Here is a 27,006-nt window from a genome sequence, read left to right on the forward strand (position 1 = left end):
GAACCCAAACACCATACTAGTTTACTTCATGAAAACTGCCCAGAAAGGCATAACTATATGGATTTCCCTTTAAGTTTAAACTACAAGGAATAGACTCTTAGGCCCTAAGTTATGCCTCTTTTAAGGAGCTCTTATGAAGAAGTAAGACCTTCTCAGCATACAAAATTACAAAAATGGAACCAGAAAGTTATTTAGGATCCTTACCGTTTTTTATTTGAACACAACTGTGACATCTTCGAGCTGCAGGAAAACCTGCCAAACACATAAACACAGAAATTCCATTATTCACAGAAAGACCAGGAATCACGTTGATATAACAAAAGACATACTATGAGTAACTCATTGAAAAAGTCCCTTTGTTGCATTAAACCAACATTGACTAGTCCTTTCCATCCTTTCTTATTTTACACTACCATAAAGCCATCAGAAGTCTCATAACAATACAATGTTAAGGTGCCAGGGAAACAAAGTGGGGTGGCAGGGGGCAGGGGTTACTAGTGGCTTTCCGCAGCCCTTTTCCCCACAAAGAGCCAGGGAGATCTTGATTGAGGTGCCTATTTCTTATCCCACCCACATTTCCCATTTCCCCAGAACTCAACAATCCCCATTAAAAGTCTCTGCACAGTTGCTGAGGAAGAATAATAATTGGGTTAAAGAATACAAGTAATTTCTGATACCACTTCAACAGATGTTTCACTTGTCATATAACTCAATACAATTAACTTTCCCTTCCAAAACAAGTAAAAGTATAAAATACACTTGTTAAAGATAAATGAATCAATATCATAAATGTACCTATTTTTTCATGGGGTTTTGTTGCAATTTCTTCCCATGCGTTTGTTTCAAGGTTGTAAGCATGAATCTAGAAAGAGAGAAAAAAAGGAGATTCTAATATAAGTCAAAACATTAAATGAAACAGTTGAAAATTAAGCACACGTATGATCTCAATATTTAAAACCTCACAGGAACAATGAAGTAAAGAGCTGGTATTCTGAAACCTACCCATATATCCTACAATAAACATGCATCGTTTTTATAACAGAAAAAAAAGCAAATGTTGGTAAGAAAACATGGGATGCAGTTTTGTCCACGAAGACATTCCGGCTCCAAAGTCGACCAGCTCTGTAGCCGACTGTAGCTTTCCCCGGGGACAATTCCATGGGAATGCGGCAGGGATGAAGTTATATAAGAGCAGAGAGGCTATAATCCCAGTAAAAATTTATAGTTACACAAATATGTGGCATTTAGAAATACCACAGGGATGAAGAAAAGCCCTTCAGAGCCCAGCTTCCTAAAGTTCGTGACGTGGAGCCCTGAAAATGCCTGTTCTTTTTAGATAGACAGCACCGGTGGTGAGAGGGGTGTGACATTCTGAGCATCCTGGTTCTAACGCTAATTAGCTGCTCCCTGCAACCTACTGTGTCTTCCTTTTAGTTACTTTCCTCATCCAGCATCAGGGGATAATTTTCATAAAGTATTTTCAGTGTGTCATGATTCAGCTGTCAACTGGGGAGCCTATCAGAGGCACAGAGCTCAAGCTTATAAAGAGCATGTAACACAAAATAGGGGTGGATGAAGAACTTTTTCAAAATGTAAGATATCTACAGTAACAGAATTATCTTGCTTAGTGTGAGACATGCCTCTCTCTAGCCTTCTCCCTCCCTTTTAAAAAACATACCTTGTTTAAGGAATAAGCTGTCCAGGAAGTGCCACCTCCCAAGATGTAAATCCTCTGCCCGTCATGTGCAATTTCATGTCTGTATCTGAAATACACAATAAAAAACATTTATAATTAAGTGAAAAGTGATCTACCTACGATTCAGCAGCAAGGCTTTTTATTGCATCGTTATTTATAATAATAAATGATTAGAACTAACCTAAGTGTTGAATAATAGTAAATTGGTTAAATAAATTACAGAAAACACATAAAATGAATTAATATGCAACCAATAAGAATGTAGGTATAGAGAATGATTAATAATATTGAGACCTTGGTTTCGTGTCATTAACTGAAAAAAAAAAGTTATATAAGAGCAGATAGGCTATAATCCCATTAAAAATTTATAGTTACACAAATATGCAAAGAAAACGACTGTAAGATTACATCCAAAATGTTGACCCTGGTTATCTCTGAGTTCAGATTTTTTTTTTCCTCATTTGTATTTTCTAAATTTGCTATAATATTTTTGTGATAACTTTGTATAAGGGGGGAAATTATTATAGAGATTTAAAAGGTGATCTGCTTACATTTAATTAGAAACCCTAGACTGTGGGTGTTTAAATTAAGAAAAAAAACGCCTACCAGAACTTTTATCCAAGCAGTCTAGCTCCAAGCTGAAACAACTTATATGTCCCGAAAATGATTCAAAGAAGGCAACCATGTGAAAATGCTTTGAAAACTTAATCTATCTCCTCCTTTCCCTGAAGGTCCTGGTGCTGATCAAATAAATTACATCAAGATTATTCCAGTAACAGTCCATCATCTCCCAAGTCCTCTCATAGTAATTCTGCAATAGTTAGCCCACTAACATACTAAATAAAGATAAATTCTTTCTTAGCATCTATATGCCATTTTGTTTAAAGGCAACAAAGAGATACTGGATTATTCTAAATAGAATGAATAAAAAATTGTTTACTGGGCCACCGGTTTGCTCTGTTGGTTAGAGCACAGTGCTCGTAACACCAAGGTTGCCGGTTCGATTCCCACATGGCCCAGTGAGCTGTGCCCTCCACAACTAGATTGAAAACGACTTGACTTGGAGCTGATAGGTCCTGGAAAAACACACTGTTCCCCAATAAAGTTTAAAAAAAAATCCCAGGTAACTGGAAGAAAAATTTATAAAAAAAATTGTTTACTGTCTTTGCTTTTAAACTACAGGGCAAAATGTCTTTAAGTTTTCCAGTGAGTTTAATTCTAAGAAGAGGGAACTGCTATTAGGAAAGAAAAGTGAAAGATCTAGGGCTGCTGTCTAGAAGGCAACTAGAGAGAATCATAATGTTTGAGTGTTTAACAGAGCACTTAAAATGAATGCCCCACCCACCCATCTTCCATCCTTCCCTCCCTCCCTTCCTTCTTCCCTTCCATCCATCATCCATCCATCCAATCAACATTCACTTAGTACCACTATAGGCATGGCACTGTGCCCTGTACTGGGGACACAGCTGCGAGTAAATGAGCCAAAGGATCCTAATAAACAAGTTAAGAAGGGAAATAAAGAAATAATTAGAAAGTAACTGTTTTGCCTGTTAATATGAAATTTCATTAAAATTGTTACCATTGGTTTTCCCTTCAAAATGTTACTATCTTCCTAATGCAGAAAAACTGAAATATAAGAGGAAATAACATGAAAAAAATTCTCTAGTTGAACGGGAAATATCATTCCCCTAATGGAAGACCCTTCTGTAATGCTGAACTGGGATCTAACAGCCAGTTAGCTATTTTAACCAGGCCAGAGGGTTTTCTTCAAACCACATTACCAATATTCTGAAAAAAGTCAAATCTTAGCAAGAAACAGTAAATATGCTCTAATCCTAGAACCTCACCTCTCTTCTGGGAGATCACAGGATAGGTTGTTTGGTTTCAGTTGTGTCCACTCTCTGGTATTAAGATCTAATTTGTGCAGGTCTGTGCTGTAAATATAGCCAGTTGTCCCTCCAAAGACGTAAAGGGAGCCATTGATGATAGCCATGGCCTGGATAATGAGGAAAGGTGAACCAGACTGACTCGTTAACACGGTATTAAAAAATGTGAACTCATTAGATACCCCAAAATCAGGTTTTCTGAAACTCACTTATATTTTTTAACCTTCTAAAATACCAGACCCTTAAAGGACTAAAGATTTTAGAGAGCACAGAGATTATTTTTAGAATGGTAAAGCTTTGCTCAACTGGAAAGCAAGTTCGACCTAGATAGGCAAGGGGGTCAGATGACCCTTAGGAGATCCTGGCCAACCAAAGAGTCTATAGATCATTTCCACTGAAGGCTGCTTCTCTTTCTAAGCAGTCTGAAGAAAAATGCCCTCAAGGAGGAGCAGATAGGAAAACAAGCCACCAGAATCCCTTAAGTAAGATCTAAAGCTGGCGGTCATTGTCCACCACTCTTCTTTGAAGTAAGTTTGGCTAGTGTCATGGCGATTTCTTAGAGCTTCAATGCCTCCTGTGGTGGGATACAGAACTCTCCAGTATGTGCTTCTACACACAGCTCAGAAGCTGTTTATCAGTACTGATGCCAGCTAGCTGAGAATGAAGCCAAAGGTGGGTTGTTTTAATCTTAGCCCATTTCTCTCAAAGGGTCTAGGATATATGGTGAGTTGTTTCCTATCTTTTGGGATACAACTCTTCAAACCTAAGTACGGGAACCTAACTGGAAGCTAATCTCTACAGAATCTGTTTTAGCTCAAGATCTTAACCATGTGCAGGGATCATCTACTCTGCTACTTAAGGTCAGGAAGCTCTTGAAAGAACTCTGTCACTCTAAAGATGACAGGACTCGGACCCTATGTAGCCCAATCTTTCACTGGGGGAGGGAGCTGAGGTGGGGGTGGGGTCCTGACATTTACAGAAATTTTCATACAGGTCTAGATCACAATCCTAAATTGGATTAGAAGTAGAGTGAGAGGCGGTGGGGAAAGAAAAGAAGGCGGAAGCCACCAGATTTACAAATTACCATTTCACATGAGAACTGAAAAATCAAATATTAGCCACAGTGAATTTATTCCCCATTACAAAAATTGGTAGTAATATAAAAATTCTGACATTATCCGCAGAACTAGAAAAATCCAGACAAATGCAGCCACCGTGACTGGCCATAGATTGGTACCTGTCCGTATATACGACTGGGTTTCTTCCCCCGACAGCTGAGTAATGCCCATCTCTTATACTTCACGTTACAGACGTGCACATCATTGCCGTTGCTCTCACCAAACGGGATGCCTGTACCTCCAAACACTAACAGGTTGTTTCCATGCAGCACAACTGGGGGAGGAGAAGCACAAATCCCTTTATGTACTAGTTACCTGCAATGTGTTCCCACAGAAACCCAGAATAATGAGAAACAAAACATGTCTGCTTGCATGCTCCCAGAAGACAGCTCGAACCACCGGCATCTAACTACTACCAAGTTCTGCAGAAAACGGTCTAATTCACACTATATGGACTGTATCCTGTATCTCCCTGTTTGGTATGTGACATGTATTCAGTATGCATTTGTGGAATTAATGAAATACTGCGTATAACAACACTGAGTGATATGGACCACGGTACACCACGGCCTCAAGAAAGTCCAGGTACGCAGCAAAGCAGAGGAAAATGAAGCACCATCTTCACCTTAGCAGAGGCCCAGTGGGACTCAGGGTGACGAGGTAAAAGGATCCTGCTATTTCTGCTAGGGGAACAATCTCTACATTTTAAACTATGGTTGTCATCTTAACCCTCCCTCCACCAGATAAAAGGAAACACCAATATCTTGTTGGCAACTCTGGTGTCTTCGGTTCCTGCCACCAGACACACACACTCACCCTTCTTTCCCTCTCTGATGGCAAATACTCTCAAAATGCCGATACTGTATGATTTCAATGGCTTTTTTTTTTTTTAACCAATTCTTCGATTGCTATGGTATAGGAGTCAACAGCATGGGCTCTGGAGTCATTGAGAGCTGGGTTTCAATCCCCATGTGACCTCAGGAAAGTTATTTAATCTCTCTAAATTAACTCCACCATAACCCTGTGAGGTAGGGACATGATTATCTTCATTTTTATACACAATGAAATAGAAGTGGTGAGTGGTGTAACCCACTTGTTGAAGGTTTCCTAAAGAGAACCTTGCCAAGCTAGGACTCAGTCCCAGGCAGTCTGGCTCCAGAGCCTGCAGGCTTGGCCATACCCGGAGGGTCTCTCTAAAGGCTCAGCGTCCTGATTTGTACAATGGTAGTGATTCCAGTACCTGCATGGGAGGGATGCTGTGAAGATTCAACAGATACGTGTGTGAGGTACTCTGCTCAGCAGCTATTACCACCGTTATGAACCTCATCTGTTGAGCTTCTACATTCTGCCCAGCATATACATGATACTTGATGTTGAACCCTCTGTGATATCATTCATCCCATTTTAAAGCTAAGGAACTTGAAGCTAAAAATCATCTGGCAAGTCAGTGGTAGGCAGCTGGATTCAAACTCAGGCTCGTGCAACTCCCAAGCAATTCGGAATCACCATGCCGTATTAGTACCGAAGTAAGAAGTCTATCCCTTAGCAGGGTTTCATCACATTACAGTGTTATAATAAATTATTAACAAAGAACATGCAACATTGAACCAGACCCTTAGGACATTTCATGAAGTCAAAAGTTCAGAACTGGGCCGGCCGAGTGGCGCGTTGGTTAAGAGCTGGCTTGGGACGCCAGCTCTGAGCAGCAGGGCCCCAGTTCGGATCCCACATGAGGGCCAGTGACACTGCCCTCTACAGCTAAGATGGTGAACAACAGCTCAACCTGGAGCTGGGCTGCCGTGAGTCGCTGGCGACGGCATAGGCTGCAGTGAAGCTGCAGTGGGCTGCCATGGGCTACCGTGTGTGGCCAGCAGCCAGTGTGAGCGGGCAGCAGCCAGTGTGAGCTGCCAAGAGCCGCCGTGAGCGGCCATCCAGAGGCCGGCGACTGATCTGCCTCACCCGGGAAGAGTGCAATCATAATACTACCAACACGGGCCAGTGAAGCAACGTCCTCCACAACTAGACTGAAGAACAAAAGGACAGCAACTTGTCTGTTTCCCTTCCCCAGACTCCCCAGCACTGCTCCCCTCCCCCAATTCCCCAATAAAATCTTAAAAAAAAAAAAAACAAAGTTCAGAACTGCCTGCACTCACGTGACATAGATGCCAATTCCCGGGGCATGTACCCATCTGTGCCCATCTGGTGCCACACTCCTGTAGCAAAATGGTACCGCCAAAGCTCCCTGAAGAGAGGATAGTCTTCATTATCAGGCCCTCCTGATTCATCGTAATCTGGGTTATAACCTCCAAACACATAGAGATTGGTATTATCTGCCACACATCGATGTCCACTTCGTGCTGGTGGAGGTCTGTGGCCTAGGAGAGAAGGGGACAGTTTTCCACAGATGGCCCAGCAGAATCAAAGCACACACAGAATCTGATAACAATCATTTTAGCTTTAAAAGGGGACCAGGGAAGAGTTATAATATGGATATACTTTTTATTTGCTTAGGTTATTTTATACATTCACACACACTACTTAAGATTTTAAGGAGCTGGTCTCCATTTCTATTTCATAGGATTACTTTCGGATTTTGATAACTGTATAGATTTTTCCCAAGGGAGGCAAAAAAGCATTAAAGCTCAGAAAATGGCTGATAACTGGGAATTTTCAAGACTAGAAGGAAGAGGGGTTTAATATTCTAAAAGCTAAAAAGACAAATTTTCTTATTTCTTCAGAAGAGAAAAAAACACAGGCCAACTAAATTAAACTGAAAATACTAGAAAACTACATAAATATAATCACAAATGTGAATGGGTCATGTATAAATAAAAATACACACACATAAAACCTATGATTTTCCCCCCACAATATATAATTATACACTTAAAAAGAAAACTGGCTTTCAAAGAGTTATAGCAAAATGTAGAATTTAAATACCACTCCTGACATTATGGCAATTAACAAAAAATATCTTAGTATCTCAAAGAGCATCTTTCATCCTATTAAGAGCTTTACACTAAGAAAAGCTATTTCTACAACTTATATTTGAAAGCTTTCTGAAGATTAAATTATGTCAACTAGTTCGCTAAAACTTATCTTGGGATTATTTTAGAGTGAAAAAAAAACCCCCCAAACTTTACATAATTTTTATTATCCTTACAATTTTTTATACCAGTCTATACAAACCCTTACATAGCTATAGAACCAAAGATGCTTAAGTATATATTGGATGGAGTAAGAAGCTACTATAGTTGTCTGTTACCCTAAAGACTTACCTACTTTCATATATTAGTAGTAGATACTAGTATAACGTTAATTGATATTTAGGACAATGCTGGACACCTCATAAACATCTATCATATATACATTTATCACCAATCTAACATAGGCCTGAAATATTTATTTTTTAAAATCATAATGATCCCACTTCCTAGGGTTTGCTTTTAAACAAGACCTGAAAAGAAACTGCACAGATCTAGAAACACTAAAAAACAAACCGTGAATCATCGAATCACTCAAGTCCAACCTGTCAGTTCTGAGAGCCTCTGATGGTTCCCGCTGCTCGTGTATGAAATGAGGTCCACAACCAGCAATGGAGAGCCTGTCACAGCACAGCCTTGTCCTGACAGCTCACACTCCTGCCCGTCTGTCTCTCTGCTTGGGAAGCCGAGTCCTTCCCTTTGACCTTGGTCTGGCCTACTGACCCTTCAACGCCTCGTTGTGGAAATGCCTCCGAGTCCAGCCCATACAGCTCTTTTTACGGCCCTTACACGTTAGCACCCTACTGCTCAAATATTAGGATATAAATGTACAATTAATAAGATTATCATACCACAACTATGCGAATACGTGAATAAATATATTAGGCAAACTATAATCAGCTAGGACATTTACTCATGAGCTGTGATGTACCTCAAGTGAAGAACTCAATTTCTCTTTCTAGGAATCTTGAAACAGAAAGTGTGGTGTGGAGGAAAGAGCAAGGGGCTCCTACAAATTAAATTAGATTTGAATCCAGGTTCTTTCTAACTGCTCCTTCGAGCAAGTCACTGACCCTCACTGCCTCGCAGCTTCTTCATCTGTATAAAACGATGCTACCCCTGTATTTCAGACTTACTACACTTGCCATTATGTTAAAATGTTTATTGGTTTATATGTGTATCTTTCAGGGCGGCTTTTTTACCACCAAGCCTGAGGAACACAGAAACACTGAACAAGTTTACAAACTTCCATTTTTTTCTACTCATTTCGTTAACATTTCTTTTTCCTTTCCAAATAGATTATAAACTTCTCAAGGGCAAACACTGTATATAACAATTATCCTGTATCACCCACAACACCTAAAACAGTTGGAGATATATGACAGATACAAGTTTTGTTGATTTCGACTTCAAGTCAAAGTAAACAGCATACAACTGTGAGTGGACTTTGGTATTACTGTGCTTAGGAGATTCATGATTTTGGGGACAAGGGTTGGATTATGTAACGGTCTTCTTAAAACACAAATGCTTCTAAGAATTAGCAAAACTAATTTAAAGAAAAGAACAACAGAGTTGCTAGGGTCAACAGATGGGAACTCTAAGAAGCTCTATAATGCCATTTGCTTTATTACCTGGGGCCGACAGATAATTTTTAAAACTGCTTTTGGGAAAATATGAAAAGACATACATACAGTATATTCTAGGATTGTCTCTAAATGGCTGTACAGCAGAGAAGACGTTCCATTATGTTTATTGCCAACTACTTTTGTGACAAACATAACTCACATGGATTAAAGGTTGAGGAATCTGTGAAATGGTGGGTTTATATTTACCTATTCATTTATTAAGCCAAAAATTTTACTGGACACCTGCGATGTATCAGGTACTATGATAGGTGCTGGGGATACAGTGATAAGACCACTACTATTTCTGTCCTCTGGAGATTAAAGTCTCGTTCTGCACTGTCCAATGCAAGCAGCCACTAGCCACATATGACCAGTAAGCACTTGAAATGAGGCTGGTCCACACTGAGACAGGCTTGAAGTGTAAAATACCCACTGGATTTCAAAGACTTAGTATCCAGAAATGAATGTAAAATTAATACTTTTTATAATAAATATGTTAAAATGATATTTTTAATATCATGGGTTAAACTGAAATTAATGTTGCCTGTCTTTTACTTTTTTAATATAGCTGCAGGAAATTTTAAATTCGCGGATCACATATTTCTATCGAACAGCGCTGGTCTAGCTCAGTTGCTGGCTTCTGTAAATAACATCATTATCTATGCAAATTAAACTGCTGGGTAAAGGGCATTTGATCAATGTTTGATGAATATTAAAAGAGAAGTCTTACAGTTGGGAGTAAAGAGGTAACTCTTCATCCCCTTGAGTCACTAACTAGAGATTTTTTTGTACCTGTTTTTATAGCCCTAGAGTGACTAACGTATTAGAAAGCCAAATTTTGTTTTGAATAAATCATGGGAATCTGTCAGGGCTAATGCCATGGAGACCAAGAATTAATTTCCTTTATGTGGGATATAAGCATAGACTCATCAACCTTGACCAAAATGAAACTGGGTTTTAGATTATTTAAGTAGTTCTCGGAATCCTCCCCCCAATTCTCCATGTGCAAATCTCACTTTCCTAAAAATTACTACTAATAAAATAGCCCATAGAATTAGTTTACTTGATTCAGGAACTCCCATTAGGAAATGCAGACATCAAAAATTAAAACAGAACCGGTATGCAGAGGTGAACTGTTAATACCCAGAAGAGAACAGCAAGCTAAGGGAGGGTGTACCTGCGATGTCTGGGCCATCTTCTCGTCCATGTGCTCACCATGTCACAAACGTTTGCGCTTTACCCAGGGAATAAGCAGGAACTTAGGGTACCAGGGAAATGGGCTCTAGCCCAAAGGAAGAAGCTAGCTGTCTGAGATATGGTTGCTGCCAAATGTTTTCACTATTACAAATAATATTGTAACAAAGATTCCTTACATAGATTCATATGCAAGTGTCTGAGTATTTCTGGAAATAGACTTTCTGGGTCAAAGGAATATACACTTACAATTGTTATAGATGCAATACTGTTCTAGAGCCACACTGCTCTCCAAAAAGACTGGAACAATTGATACCCCTAGCAATGCTGTATGCAAGTGCCTATTTCTTTCTGCTGTCTTCAACCTTAATTGGTGCCAATCTTTTGGGTGTAAATTGGTGTCAGGTTAATTTGCACTTCTCTGATTTTTACTAGTTCACATGTTTATCGGCCCATTTGTATTTCTTCTTTGGGGAACTGCCTGATCATATCCCTCGCCCACTTTTCTATCTACTGAGTTGTCTTTCCATATATTTGTAGAAATTTATTATATTTTTCCTTCCAGCCTGCTACTTGTCTTTTAATTTTATTTATGGTATCTTTTAACATATGGAAATTTTTGTGTAATTGAATCGCCCAATCTTTTCTTCCAAGGCTCCTGGGTCAAAAAAAAAAAAAAAAGATTCTTTGCTTTACATCATCTCTGCATCATTATAAAATTTAAAAAATATTCTTATTTATTTCTAGTAATACATCCAGAACTTATTTTTTGTGTATTGTATGAGATAGCGCTCTAATTATCCCCCCAAAATGGATAGGTTATTGTCCCAAGCCACTTACAGAAAGGCATCCCTTCTACACTTAATTGAAATGCCACCATTATCATATACTAAATTGACATGTTCTAGAGTAGAATTAGGAAAATCCCAATATCCAGGGCTAATCGCCTTTTACACAAAATCTATTGCTCTTTGAGAATGCACACAAGCACTATAAAGCAACATCGTGGAATCTGAAATGCAAACGTTTGCAAATAAAGCACATAACGTTTTTGCTTAATAAGTCTATTACTTACAAGATGTAGCCACCTCTAGATCATGCTATCAAAAATTTGTGGTGAGGCCATTTTAAAAAAATAAAAACCTTTACTGCTAAGAGTATTGACTAGCTATATCAAATAGCCTGAAGGATAAGTTCAGTTGAATTTATATCGGTCACTTATTTCCAAATTTAAAGCCCAATGTGACCTCTACCTGAGAAGACAGATCTTCTGTTGTCCACCTGGGCGCCCAGACAGGAAAGCCAAGGAAGATGGAGCCAGCTGGCCTTAGCCCCTGACCAGCAGGCGGACCTTTTCACTACGCCCCGAGTCCAAGCCGCTCAGGCTAAAGCAATCCCTTCACATCAGCACGCGGTATCACTTCTTGGTTATGTGTCTCCTGCTGCAGGGACTCACTCCATACCCTGTATGAGGTGCACATGTAAAGTTCTGGCTTCTCAGGGCAGAGCAACTGTATTGTCTTAAGGTGGCAGCCATACAAGAAACTTGCTTTGACAAAGAGTTGTTTTCAAGTGCTGGGCAAAGCAAACTTGAGATAGCTGCCACCCTCTACCCTGTTACATATCGTCATGGACTTTCTGGGCTCGGTTCAGCTCCACTGTCTATTTATTGAGTCCTTTCCCATTGCCACACTGTTTTAATGATGATGGCTTTGAAGTATCTATCAACACCTAGTAGGACAAAATCCCCTCTGTGTTATTCTTTTTCAAAAGTTTATTTTGCTCCATTTACTCTTGCAATAAATTTTAGAATCAGTTTGCTAAAATCTATAAACTGCCCCTTGGGTCGATACCTTACCCAGGTGATCAAAGTTAACGTCACCAGTAATGGGACAAATCCACATCATGTGAATGAGATGAACACAACATTATTGCTTCAGTAGCATTCCTACCAAAATGCTTCAGCTGAATGTAATCATGAGAAAAACATGGAACAAACCCAATTAAGGGATATTCTACAATATGGCTAGTCTGCACTGTTCATAAAATATCAATGTCAAGGTTAAAGACACATGAGAACTGAATGCAATGCATGAAACGGATTTTCTTTTACTACATAAAGCATATTGGAATAATTGGCAAAATCTGAAATAAGGTCTGTAACTCAGATACTAGTGTTAACTTTATTGTTTATAGTGTTTATAGTGTTAATTCCTGATTTGGTTGCTAGTTCTGTAGTTATATTAGTGTCAGGAACAGACACTAAACTATTTAGGGGTAAAGAGGCATCATGCCCGCAGCTTACTCTCAAATGGTTCAAACAGAAAAACAATATGTATATGCATATGTATATATGTACTATGTATAGAAAGAAGGAAAGGGGAGAGCAGAAGAGAGAGAGGAGAGGGAACAGGATAAAGCAACTGTTAACGTTTGGGGAAGGTGGGTGAAGGATAGAGGAGAATTTTTTACCACTCTTGTAATTTCTCTGTAAGTCTGAAATTATGTCAAAATAAAAATTAAATTTTAAAAAAGTCCCCTGGGAGTTTTATTTGGGATACCTCACGAAGGAACATAATCTATAGCCATTTACCTTCCTCTTTCTTTATATCCATCAGTATAATTTCATTGTTTTTTTCGTTTTTTATTTCTAAGTACTTTGGAATTTTCCATACAATTGTGAGTAGATACCTTTTATTTTCTAATTGGTTATTGTTAATATATAGAAAAGTATTTTATCTCTGCAAGTTTAAGTTTTATGCAGCCAATTTCTGAACTCTAGTATTAGTTACCATTAGTTATCTTGAATTTTACAGTAAATAGTCATATCATCTAATATTAATGACAAGTGTCAGCTCTTTCTTTCCAGTGTACGTGCTTTTTCCCCTCTGATCTTCTACTGTATTGGCTGAAACCTCCAGAACAAGATTGAATTATGAGATGATAATGGGCATTTTTTTTCTTGTTTTTTACTTTAACGAGGATACTGGTAATGTTTCATATATAGTATGTATATATACTTGCTGTTGGTTTCTTGTAGATAATCTAATAAAACAAATTTTCTTTTGTTCCTGAATGCCTACACATTTTTTTCCTTAGGAGAAGAGTATGGTTTTGTAAAATAAAATGTTGAAATGTAACATACAGAAAAGTGCCTGTATCATAAGAGTAAAGTTGGGATGCATTTTAACAAAATGAACACATTAGGTATCAAACTATTAAATGCTTTTTTTGGTATCAGGAAAATCACAACTTCCCTTAACCTTTTAAAGTAGTGAAGTAAATACATTCCACAGATAAACCCAATTTGATCTTGATTTTTCTTTTTATTTAGATTTACGCTCATCACCTTATATTTTTTAAATTTATTGCCCTTTCTTAGTCTTTCATTTATCCACTCTGCTGATTTTATTGAAATAAGCTTTTTTCACTTCTTTTTGTTCTAGGAAGATCTGTATCCTATTAACTCTAATATATTTTAAAATCCATATATTTTATTTTTTTAAACATTTTTAAGAGTAAGCCACATCTGGAAGGAAACGTGGCTATTAATGGTGGTTACCTCTGAAAAGGGAAATAGATGAGGGGTGAAGTCATGAAGTGGGACCTTTGCTTTTTTTATTTAACCTCTTTTATTGTGAAATATATAACATGCATAAAAACATATATAACTACAAATGTATAGTTTAACAAATTATTAAAATGGTAACATATAATAATCATCCAGGTAAAAAAACAGATTACCAGCACCCAGATGCCCCCTTACCTGCCGCTTTTGATCAGAGCCCCCTCCATCCCATCTCCTTCACTATTGGAGGATATCTATTTCCTAATTTTTATGGCAATCATAAAACTTGCTTTGTTTTTTTGTTTTTGTTTTTTAATTTTTGTTGTTGGGGAACAGTGTGCTCCTCCAGGACCCATCAGCTCCAAGGCAAGCAGTTGTCTTCAACCTAGTTGTGGAGGGCAGGGCTCCGTGGCCCATGTGGGGATCGAACTGGCAACCTTCGTGTTACAAGTCTGTTCTCTAACCACCTGAGCTAACCGGCCGCCCCCAAAACTTGCTTTCTTTTAACAGCTTCACTAAACCTAAGTATGCATCCCTAAACAACAGTTTGTTTTGACCTAGTTTTGAAGTGTATTTGTATAGAATGCTATAGTAGGTTTTCTTTCTGGGCTCTCTCATTCACAACTATGTTTCTGAGATGCATCCATGTTGTTGGGGTTAGAGGTGGTCTGTTCATTTTCATTGCCATATAGCATTTCTTTGTGTAAATATATACAACTTAACCAGTCTACGAGTACGTTGCGTGAATATGACACTTGGATTGTTTCAAACTAGTGGCTCATAATGCTGCTATAAACATTTTTGTACATGTTTTCAGGTGCACAGGGACCTACATTTGTTGGCTATAAATGTAGAAATGGAATTTCTAGTCATAATGCATGCAAATCTTTATCTTTACTAGGTAAGGCCAAACTTTTGTTTACAAAATATTTAGTATTGGTATTGTCAGTCTTTTAATTCAGCAATTCCTGTGGGTTTGTAGCTCTCTCTCATTGTGGTTTTAATATGCATTTCTCTCATTACTGAGGCTGAGCACCTTTTCACGCTTATCAGCCAATTGGATTACTCCTTTTGGGAAGTGTCTGCTCGTGCCTTTTATACATTCTTCCATTGAGATGTCTTTTTCTTACTGATTTGTACAAATTTGTATATATGCTTGAGATACAGACTAACTTTTCACCTGATGTATTTCCATATTATTTGAATTTTAATAAGTACGCCTATAAATTTAGCAGTTTTACTTTCTCCCTACCCGATTTAAATCTGAAATATTAATCACAGAATGTTACACACATATGCACACATGTATGTATTTATATTCTATATATTTAGAAATCTTAACAATTATATGAAGTTCCTTTATTCACAGTCCCTTTTGATGCAACTGTAAGTTTTACCCGTTTCTTTGCACATTGCTTCTTATAGCCAAACCTTCCTCTTTCTTAGATTTGTTTTCCATTTTACTGGGAGTACTTCAAGTAATTTTCTCAAAAAAGGTGTGTGTCATAAACTTTCGGAGTTCTCATTTACTTTGACCCCCATTTAAACATTAGTGAAGCTGGGTACGTTCTGTCTTCAAAATAATTTTCCCTCAGAACACTGAGGCAAACCAGGTTGCAGGGGAAAAAATCCAATACCAGTGTGATTCTTAGTCCTGAGTCTTTCTATGTAACCTGTTTTTTCATCGCTGGGATTATAAATTCAGTAATATATAGATAGATGCTTTTTGTTTTTTTCATTTCCCAGCTTTGTCCTTAATGGGCTCTTTATACTTGAAAACTGAAAGTCGTTCCTCAATATAGGGAAATATTATTTTCTGCCTTCTGTTCTCTCTCCTTCTGTGACTCTATAAAATAGATACCGGATCACTTAGATGGATTGTCAAAGTATAATTTTACTTATGTACTTTCATCTTTGGCCTTCTTGCTTTATGGTCTGTATATTTACCTTATTTTCATAAAAATTAGTCTTCAGTCTATTATTTAAGCCTCCAACTGCATTTTTATTTCGGCAATCAAGTCTTCAATATAGAACTAATTTTTTTTTTTTTTAAGATTTTTATTGGGGAACTAGGGGATGGGAACAGCGCTGGGGAATTGGGGGAAGGGGGACAAGTTGCTGTCCTTTTTTTGAGAACTAATTATTTATCATTCATTTTTCTCCACAGCAGTTGGTTTTTTATTTATGGATCCAATTCCCTCTTGACTCTGAGGAAGCCTCCTATGGTCAGAGCTTCCTAAAGTTCCATTCTGACCTCGCATCACCTCTGTGTCCACCACAGCCAGCTGTTTTATTTGTTCAGCTTGGTCATCCTCTTTCAGGTCTAGTTTCCCTCAAATATCCGGTGGGCCTTGATCACCTGTTCATATTAATAAATGCAGGACTATATTGATTAGAAATGGTAAGAGATATAGATTTCCTCAACAGATGTGTTTCTGTCTCCAAACCCCCAAATGGGAGGTCTGTCTGATTGTGGGTCTTTGTAGGTAAGCGGTACACTGACAGACAGGTTTCTCTTTAGAAGTGANGCCTGTTTCTCTCTCAGCAACCAATGTAAGTCGTCTGTCACAGGCATAGGCTAACGCTGACTCTGCGGAGGTTATTCATATAAGGTAGGCACTGACTTCAGAACCCACGTTTTCTTCCTTCACCCAAAGAGCAGAAAAAGAGAAACCAGAACACTGCAAATATATGCCTTTCTAATTTCATGTAATTGTGTTCCTGGTCTGAAGTTTTGTTCACTGAAGCCTTAATTCTTATGTATTTGAACTGCTGGTCTTCATGTGACTACATCTACTCTTCAAGACAAAAAAAACATAATTTCTCCAATCATTTCATCAATATTTTATTTTTTGCCAGATTTTAAAATTTTTCTCCTTTTTATTAAATTAATTTCACTATAAATATGACATAGTCATTGACTAAATCAAGATGGTTGGCTGAGTACACTGAGAGCAAGCTCCCCTTCCCCCAAAGACCCACAAATATCACAAATGGCATTTTTGTAATATAAACCCATAATAAAAAAAAAAAGCAAGAAATGTCCTTAGTGGACGAAAACTATGAGGAATCCCTGAAAGATGAGAAGCTGATAGAATCAGTTTAAAGGTGGAAGCCAAGATCCTATATGCCTGGAGCAGAGGGCTATTATTGCAAGTGGTCCAAGCAGCCTTCAGAGTAAACCAAGTCCAGAGGTAGAAGACAGTAGGAAGAACGGAAACAATTTACAGAATTCACAGCATAACTGGTTGGAGGGGAGCCCAAAAGTTACAAAGCAGGTCAACCTCTCCTACCCATTTTCCTCTATGGGTTTCAAACATAGAGGTATTTGCTGCCAGGTGGGAACAGTGGCATCAAACAAGAAAGGTGTCACTCCCCAGAGAAAAACAATGAGTATAAACACTTGGATGAGAGAGACAGGGCAGATCCCTGGGTGGATGTTAATCCCCAAGCAGAAGTGGGGACACTCGCATTAAAGAAGACTGGTAACTGGTGCACTCCATCTCACTGCACATTCCATCTCTACCTACAAGCGGTGGAGACCTGCTCCAATAAACAGTCTACCATTCACAGGAAGGCTAACTAACCAGGACTCAAATAAAGATGAATGAGCACAAAACCAAGACTCACACATGAAAGAGGAATTCGTGTGACAAGCAGAACTCACACCCAAAGAAAAGTTAAACTAAATAGAATAAAACCTTTGATCAAGTACAATTAAGATCCTCAGAGAGATGCAAGACAACACTTATTAAAAACGAAATCTACTGGAATTCTTGGAAATTAAATTTTTATCACTGAACTAAAAAACCTAATTAAGGACTGAAAAAAAATACAGTTAAAGAGCAAATTAAATTAGTAATCTGAAAGATGGAGCCAAGAAATTCACCAGAATACAGAAGGAAAAAGAAGTGGAAAACATTTTTAAAAGATAAACATGAAAGAGAACCGAGCAAGCGCTATCAAAATTGCAACTACCTTTCTTGTAGAAATGGACAAGCCAGTTCTAAACTTCATATGGAAATACAAGGAACCCAGACAGTCAAAACAATATTGAAAAAGAACTAAATTAGAAGACTCACACTTCCTGATTTCAAAACTTACTACAAAGATCTAGTGTTCGTAACAATGTAATACTAGCACGAGGATGGACATTTATATATCAGTGGAATAGAACTGACAGTCCGCAAATAAACTCATATACCTATGGTCAATTTATTACCTTTGACAGGGATGCAATGGGGAAAAAAACAGTCTTTTCAACAGATAGTCCTGGGACAACTGGGTATACTTTTAAACCTAGAATTCTGTACCTACTCAAACGCTCACTCACGTGTGAGAGTAGAATCAGGACGTTGTGAACGCACAAGGACACAAAAAGTTTGCTTCCCTCAGACTTCTGGTGAAGGAATTGCTCAAAGATATATATCTAGAACAACAAAAAAATTAATCCAAGAATAATAAACATGGTACAAGAAAAGAGTATAAGCAGAGAAACCAGTTAAGCCTTTAAATTTAAGTAAGTACTGATTGGAAAAAAAAAACCAAACACACCTAACGTTCAAAACAACAATCTCAGATGATATCAACAGAAATCACCGTGAAAGTAAGAAGAGGGGTTGGGAGAAGGAAAAGCTGATGAGTGATAAAGTCCTTGTCTTGGTCAGAAGAATGATACAGAAAGTGATTAANTTTCTGTCTCCAAACCCCCAAATGGGAGGTCTGTCTGATTGTGGGTCTTTGTAGGTAAGCGGTACACTGACAGACAGGTTTCTCTTTAGAAGTGAGGAAAAAGCAGTTCTGCCTTACTATCGCCAAAACCAGGGAGGCTGCATTTTGCCGGTACGGTCCTTTATTGCACATCCACCCTTGAAGGAGCTCCCTTTCTTTTCCTCCCCCATCCCGCCCCCTCACCCACTCTATTGTGGAGGTCCATTACCTAAAGCTCCACTTTGTGCTCACGTGCACTCTCCAATCCCAGGCCATGAGAACATCACTTGTTCTACCCTCTCTAGAGCAAACCCCCTACTTTGCTCAAAGAGCTGTTCTCATAGCTCTATCCTGGGAACTAAGGCCATGGCCAGAGCTCTTTATATGAAAGGAGGAAGAGGAGGAGGAAGGAAGGAAGGAAATAACTGCTTTGGGGGACAGTCCCTTAGGTTTTCCCTGCCGTTCCTTCTTCCCCCAAGCTGCTCCTCCCCTCTACACTTGCTGGCTCTAGGCTTAGAGCTTCAGAAAAGGAGCCCCACTAAGAAATTCTCTTGACTTACAGCACACAGCAGGCGCACCTATGTGGGGTGGCATTTTTATTCTGTTCTGGTTTCTCAATTACTATAATTCCAACTGCTTTCTATTACCCTGAAATTCCTCCAATTTTCTGGTATAATAGCAATAATAAGAATGATAGCAGCTAGCATTAATTGGCTAAATGTACAACATGGACTAAATGTAAAAACTCTTCTAAGAGCTTTGCTTTTCTCTCTCTTGATCCTCACAACCTTAGGAGGCAGATACTATTATCATCATCCTAATTATACAGATGAGGAAATTGAGGCCAAAAAAAGAAGGAACTTGCCCAAAGTCACACAGCTGGTAAATGGCAGAGCCTGGATTCAGACCTAGGTAATCTGGTTTCAAAGCCTCCCTTTTCCATATTTCAATACAATTATGATTTATTCTTTTTTTCCGTATGTCTATGTTGTCATTTTCAGTGATGTCTGAGAAGTCTGGAAAAGTGCGTGTGTGAGGGCCATCATTTTGTCATGAAAACTCGCTGTTTTCGCTACACCAGTATTGTTTTCACACCACACAATTTTAATTGGTAGAAACGTCTTTTAGAGAAGATGCAGAGTCTAGCAAAGGAATCTAGTGGCAGAAAACAAGCCCTATGCAACTGTGCTCAATCAGCATCAATGGAGATAACGTGTAGGATTCCTAAAATGAGAGGCTTGAAAGTGGGAATTTCAGAAGCATGAATGAGTTTTTTTTTAATCTAAAGAAACACTAAACAACAGCATTTTCATGTTCTTAGCAGCTCATTAGTTTACTGTCACCACCACCAGAGAGAAGCCGAGAACGTCCTAAAATTTTAGCTCCATCCTATTCCCTGACAGTGGCCTTATAAATAATTCAGTTCAACTCACACACATATGACATACCTACTACATGCACTGTGCTACAAACTGGAGATAAAGAAATAAAAGCACTGTCCCTGCCCTTACAGAGCTTACAGTCTACGGCAGCCACAAACAAGTCAACACACGGCTATAATTCAGTGTGATAAGTGCGATGATACAGGCAGGGACACAGAGGTGCCATCAGAACACAGAGATGGGCTTTCCAAGGAGGTTTCCCTGCAAATAACTCTTAGAATGAGTGTTCAAGAATACACGATTATTAGTTTGGGGAGATTAAACTGCATTTGTCATCTTTCCCCTCAATCTGCTCCTCCACCCATCTATGTAACACCTGGTGATGAGCACAATGGTCCACACAGAAAGCTGGGAGCTTTCTTGTCTTTTCCCTCCTTCTCTTTAATTAGTCATCAAATCTCATCGAATCGCGCTTCCTCATATTTCAAATCAATTCCCTACTCTCTATTCCTACTACAACTGCCTTAGTTGCAGCTTCCGTCATTTCTCAACTTGATAACTGTAATAACCTCGTATCTGGTCTTTCAATTAAATCTCTTCACTAATTAAAAAAAAAAAACTCAAAAACCCAACAGATCCTGAAAACTTTCCTTGGGTGGCACCCCATTTGATCTGGGCCCTCTCCAGGTTCTTCTCTCCACACTCATTCCCGCTAAACTGAACTTCCTATAGTTCTCTGAAAGACCATGCTGTTTTGCCTAATTGCCTTTACTCAGTGTGTTGGTCCCTGTGGTTTGAGATGTTCCAACCCTCCCCCACCCCCCTTGCTAACACCCACTTAGCCTTTAAAAGCACATTTCTGAAAAGTCATCCTGATGGCCACTCCTCTCTCTCCGTCTTCCCCGCGAGCTTCTATATGCTCCCATACCACTCTACTTCATCAGGACACTTATCACAAAGAATTACACTCAAATTATTCTGTCGCTGTTTCTTTACCTGGTTCTCTAGTATCTAGATCACTGAGCTAGCAACAGTGCCTGTTACTTAGGAGGCAATCAAGAAATGCTGAAAGAATGAAAGAATGAACGAACGAACCAACGGACGAACGAAGATAATTAAGTCTGTGAGGGCTGATGGGGTAACCAAAGGAGATAATGGAGAGGACAGAACACTGAAGCAATATCCACCTTTAGTGGGGAGAAGAAAGAAGCTAGTGAAGAAAACAGAATGAACAATCAAAGAAGTAGGAAGAAAACATCTAGGATTGTACAGTAAAGTAACCCAAAAGAAGAGAAAAATTTCAGAAGATGCAGGTGGTCAACAGCATCAAACACTACAACAGGTCAAAGGTGAGAGCTAAGACAAGGTCACACTGATTTAGAGGTGGTCGCTGGTGACCTTGATGTTACTAGTGCTGCATTTGTTCACTGCCGCCTCACTTTTCTCAGCACTGTCAGAAACCATCTTCTTCAGCCGTTGTTTAAGGCAATTTAGGGCTTACAAAATAACCAAAGGTATAAAACTTACCTGTGCTAATCTCTTTTTTTCCATGATGAAAAATTGAAAAACAGAGAATAGACAAAAGAAAATTAAATCCTACCATCCAGATATAACATTATTTCACTATTTCCTTTGTTTTTTGTTTTTATTTGTATAAAACTGGTATTATATTGAGTTGTATATCCTAATTAAATAATTTCTTAATTGTACTTAAATTTAGTCAGCCCATTAGCTTTCTCATTGTAAATCAATAAATTAACATTCTAATTTATAAACAGAAAAAGGAAGAGGTTATAGAATTAAATGTGCCTGTTTGGCCACGTGTGCACAATGGTTTTTGGTCACATAAAATTAAAACTATCTCTTAATTTGCATCAATAATTATTTATTGCTGTTAAAAGGTAGATTTTATTCTTTTCATGCTCTGCAGCTTGGCTGCTAAAAATAGCTTAGGTACTAGATAGATATAGAAACATATATAGCAGCTGCAAGATTTTATCCTAGTCTTTTTTTTTTTAATCTCTTCAGGCAAAATTAGATGCACTGGCTTATTAATAAATTAATAGTCTAAATGACAACATTAAGCATGTCTGTCTGATAATTTGTTATATCTAGAAATAGTGTGAACCAGAGTTTTCAACCCTCTTGTGAGGTTTTCCTTTTTCAGGATGGAGTACACTCTTGTGGAAAAAATAAAAAATAGAACGAATGCAACATTTCTAAAACTAAGAATTACAAGGTCAAAGGATGTGAACATTTTTAAGGCTTTTGATACATATTGCCAAATTGAATCCAAAAAGGCTGTGTTAAATTTACACTTCCTTCAATATGTGAGCTTCATTCATTTCCCCATAACCTTGCCAATACTAGGTATTATTTTTTTAATTTTTGCAAATCTAATAGGTGAAAATGTCTTATTATCATGTCTATAAAATAGGGAAAATAAATATTTGTTCATATTTAACTTTCTTTTTTATGAATTGATAAATATTCTTTTACCTACTCATAGCCTTTTAGTATTCTTTTAGTGGGTATTTGCTTTTAAACTATTGATTTATAAGAGCTCTTTATATATTCATGCTATTAACCACTTGTTACAAATATTTCCCCCTTATATCTTCTTTTATGGTTTTTTACAGAGGTTTTTAATTTTATACAGTCATATAAATTAATCTTTATTTCTTCCTTAGAATCATATTTAGAACGTTCTTTCCCACACCCACATTTTATAAATTATTCAAAGTTCTTTTTAATATGGTTATAGTGCAATAATAGTGGTATCGTGAGATGATTTATTTCTACCATCTAACGCACATTAAGTGATTCTAATTCCCTTAAACTTAAAATTACAATTCCAACAGCGGTCAGTGTGAAGCACAGGCTGAAAATTAAGTTTTAGACTCTTCTTACTCCAATTTTAGCTGTTTAGACAACCTTTAAAAACCAGAGTTTTGAGTTTAGAAAAATCATTCCAAGTTCCCTTGAACCCATATGAAGCACAGATCTCTTTCTAGTTATCACCCACCTCTCAAAAACCTGTTAGGGATCCTTATGATGGGACAGGACTGAATGAAGCGTCTCCTAACTGGGTCCCATCGTATTTTCTTCTTACCTGTTACCACAATTATCAGCAATAAGTCAGACACATACAACACATGGCAAATAATACATAGTTACTGTAGTTCTAAAGACAGAAAAACAGGAAACAAAACAATACTTGAATACAGAAAGAAGTGATGTAAAGTAGCATTTAACCCTGTTTTGGGAGTCAAAACAAAATTAAATTAACATATAAGCAGTGATGAAGGTTTTCAACTCATCCCCAAAAGAATACAAACAATTGTGTGCACCATTTTTTGGAAACCTGGGTCAATATAACATGCATTCAATAATCACCAATGCCATCTTGTGGCAAAAATCCACCATGAGCTTTACAAACATTTAGAAACTAAGACATTTTAAGTCAGTGAAGGTCAAAATAAAGCTGTGATTAAAATTAATTGGCATAATGTAGGCACCCGCTCTCTTCCAGGTTTGGTATCCTTTTATAAGTTATACGGTTAAGAGGATAAAGCAATGGGCACACCATTCTTTAAATATGAAATAATATCTTGGCACTTCATTGGCCTGGGGTTAGAAGGTGGGGAGTTCATCTGCCTTCCCAGGAAGCGAATTAGCTCCATATTAACCCCAATTAAAACTTGCTTTCTTATAAAATAGAAGAAAAATGTGAAGCATTATACAACTGTTAAATGGGGCTAATTTTGTTTCTTCCCAAAGTTTTTATAGCTCTTCTTGGCAATAAAAACAATGAACATTTGTATAGAGTTTAAAGTTTATGTAGAGCTTTCACACATATTACCTCAGTTGATCCTGACAACAATCCTGTATGGATTCAACAGCCATTGCATTAAGCATCTGCTATGCCTTGAGCCCTAGGCTAGGCTCTAGGACAGTGAAAGAAAGCTGTGACTACTACCCTCAAGAGTTCATGTCTCGTGTGGAAGGCAGATGTCTAAACAAATAATTACACGACAGCGAAGTAACTGTTATAACGGGTATAAAAACACTTTGAGGAAGATATAAGTAAGTGACAATGCCAGGGTCAGGATTCAAGCCCAGGCCATCTGAATCTAAAACCTGCCTTTTTTCCACTACATCACACTTACCCTGTCTCAAATTCCTTAGAAAGCATATAGCTTTTGGTTTTGGCAAATGGAAATATATTTCCATGTTCATCAGCAAGGTTTGGTTTGTTGACTGTAGTGCTTGTACAGATAAATTCTGTGTAATTAAAAAATGGCATTACCTGCACATGTGTACTTAATATTGTGAAGATGACAGACTCGTGGGCAAGTGGAAGAACTATTTATTTTGCAGAAGCGTTTATCTTTTAAATCAGTAGTGCCCACATGTTGGTCTACAGACCGCTGCTAGGCTAAGGTAAAGATTTACTAGTCCAACACAAAATGAGAAAAATATGGACAAGGCAGTAAGTTTTTTAAAAGCCAAAACGTTCCATTTAAAAAAGCCTGTCCTTTTTTCAGAGGTTAGAAACTTTTGTTGTTACACATTCTTTATTTTATGAGATGAAGGTGGTAGGAAATGGCAGTTGGGTTTTTTTAATATTCTTTCTTAGAAAAACAGAACCATTTGCAAACCTATGTGTATCCCCAAAATACGTGTATTTTTTATTTTACAGGTTTATGCTATCCAAAAGCCTGTAAACCAATACAGCTTTAAACCAATTCAATATTTGTTGATGACTCATAAGTCCAACATGGTAAACCACACATGTCAAAAGGATACATAAGATGTATAAGAAACTTCCCTTGCCCTCAAGAAGCTTATATTCTAATTAGGGAGACAAGACAGACACATAAAACAATTATATAGCAATACAAGACAGAATATAACAGGTGATTAGCTTAAAATTTGACATTTTTATGTACCAAAAGCATTAAAATGTACATACCCTTTGACCCAGCTATTCCACTTGTAGGAATTTATTCCTAAAGAAACATAGATGCATGGAACAATATAGGGACAGAAATACTCACTATGATATTATTTATAATGGTAAAAAATCAGAAACACTTTCACTGTCCAATGATAGGGAGATGGTTAAATAAGTATGCTAAATAAACATACTTAAATATGTTCATATTCTATGTAACACTAAAAAGTATATACAAGAATATTTACTAACATGAAAAAAACATTCACAATATATAGCAAGTGAAAAACGCAAGGTACAAAATAGTACTACAGTATGACAGCATATCAATAAAGAAAAGTTTTATATATTCATGAAAAATACAGGAAAGATATACATCAAATTTTAATTGTGGTTATCTTTGGGTGGTTATTATGAGTGATTTTGTTTTTTCCTCCTTAGTGCTGGTCTTTATTTTCCAAGCTTTCTCATTGAGTAGGCATTACTTTTGGACTGGAAGAAAAACAATATCATATTACTTTAATTTTATTTTAAAGCTATGATAAAAAAAATACTGTAAAGAAACATACCAAAGTGTTAACAGTGGTTATGGGTTGGGGTTGAGGATTAGCATCTCTTTTATATTATCCCCCAATTCTATGACATATATTATTTTGTAATGGAAAAATATAAAGCAAATTTAGAATAACTCTGAGGGAATAACATTGAAAATTACTGAAGCAAAGTTGTAATCAAAAGTCCTTTTTGATGGTTTCTCAGAGCTCTGTCAAACATCTTTTAGCCTGTTTCTCTCTCAGCAACCAATGTAAGTCGTCTGTCACAGGCATAGGCTAACGCTGACTCTGCGGAGGTTATTCATATAAGGTAGGCACTGACTTCAGAACCCACGTTTTCTTCCTTCACCCAAAGAGCAGAAAAAGAGAAACCAGAACACTGCAAATATATGCCTTTCTAATTTCATGTAATTGTGTTCCTGGTCTGAAGTTTTGTTCACTGAAGCCTTAATTCTTATGTATTTGAACTGCTGGTCTTCATGTGACTACATCTACTCTTCAAGACAAAAAAAACATAATTTCTCCAATCATTTCATCAATATTTTATTTTTTGCCAGATTTTAAAATTTTTCTCCTTTTTATTAAATTAATTTCACTATAAATATGACATAGTCATTGACTAAATCAAGATGGTTGGCTGAGTACACTGAGAGCAAGCTCCCCTTCCCCCAAAGACCCACAAATATCACAAATGGCATTTTTGTAATATAAACCCATAATAAAAAAAAAAAGCAAGAAATGTCCTTAGTGGACGAAAACTATGAGGAATCCCTGAAAGATGAGAAGCTGATAGAATCAGTTTAAAGGTGGAAGCCAAGATCCTATATGCCTGGAGCAGAGGGCTATTATTGCAAGTGGTCCAAGCAGCCTTCAGAGTAAACCAAGTCCAGAGGTAGAAGACAGTAGGAAGAACGGAAACAATTTACAGAATTCACAGCATAACTGGTTGGAGGGGAGCCCAAAAGTTACAAAGCAGGTCAACCTCTCCTACCCATTTTCCTCTATGGGTTTCAAACATAGAGGTATTTGCTGCCAGGTGGGAACAGTGGCATCAAACAAGAAAGGTGTCACTCCCCAGAGAAAAACAATGAGTATAAACACTTGGATGAGAGAGACAGGGCAGATCCCTGGGTGGATGTTAATCCCCAAGCAGAAGTGGGGACACTCGCATTAAAGAAGACTGGTAACTGGTGCACTCCATCTCACTGCACATTCCATCTCTACCTACAAGCGGTGGAGACCTGCTCCAATAAACAGTCTACCATTCACAGGAAGGCTAACTAACCAGGACTCAAATAAAGATGAATGAGCACAAAACCAAGACTCACACAT

General features: G+C 37.7%; 1 protein-coding gene and 1 long non-coding RNA gene across 4 annotated transcripts in view; one reads left to right on the top strand and one right to left on the bottom strand.

The window, feature by feature from the left end:
* LOC109384628 (uncharacterized) overlaps positions 1-20,023 on the top strand; it is a 32,269-nt gene extending 12,246 nt beyond the window's left edge. The window contains exon 3 of the long non-coding RNA XR_002124446.1: positions 19,575-20,023. This is a non-coding gene — a long non-coding RNA (uncharacterized LOC109384628). The remainder of the gene's footprint in view (positions 1-19,574) is intronic.
* KLHDC10 (kelch domain containing 10) overlaps positions 1-27,006 on the bottom strand; it is a 53,617-nt gene that overhangs the window by 4,274 nt on the left and 22,337 nt on the right. For 2 of the 3 annotated variants that reach the window (XM_019646121.1, XM_019646120.1), the window contains exons 2-7: positions 6,854-7,075; positions 4,820-4,974; positions 3,544-3,692; positions 1,679-1,763; positions 796-862; positions 205-252 (exon numbers count right to left, since the gene is read on the bottom strand). In XM_019646121.1, coding sequence (XP_019501666.1) covers positions 205-252; positions 796-862; positions 1,679-1,763; positions 3,544-3,692; positions 4,820-4,974; positions 6,854-7,075 — 726 coding nt within the window. Of the gene's footprint in view, positions 1-204; positions 253-795; positions 863-1,678; positions 1,764-3,543; positions 3,693-4,819; positions 4,975-6,853; positions 7,076-23,188; positions 23,276-27,006 lie in introns of all 3 variants that reach the window. The other variant, XM_019646119.1, reaches the window with a different exon arrangement.

The sequence above is a fragment of the Hipposideros armiger genome, unplaced genomic scaffold, assembly GCF_001890085.2.
Source record: "Hipposideros armiger isolate ML-2016 unplaced genomic scaffold, ASM189008v1 scaffold_97, whole genome shotgun sequence".
Classification (NCBI taxonomy): domain Eukaryota; kingdom Metazoa; phylum Chordata; class Mammalia; order Chiroptera; family Hipposideridae; genus Hipposideros; species Hipposideros armiger.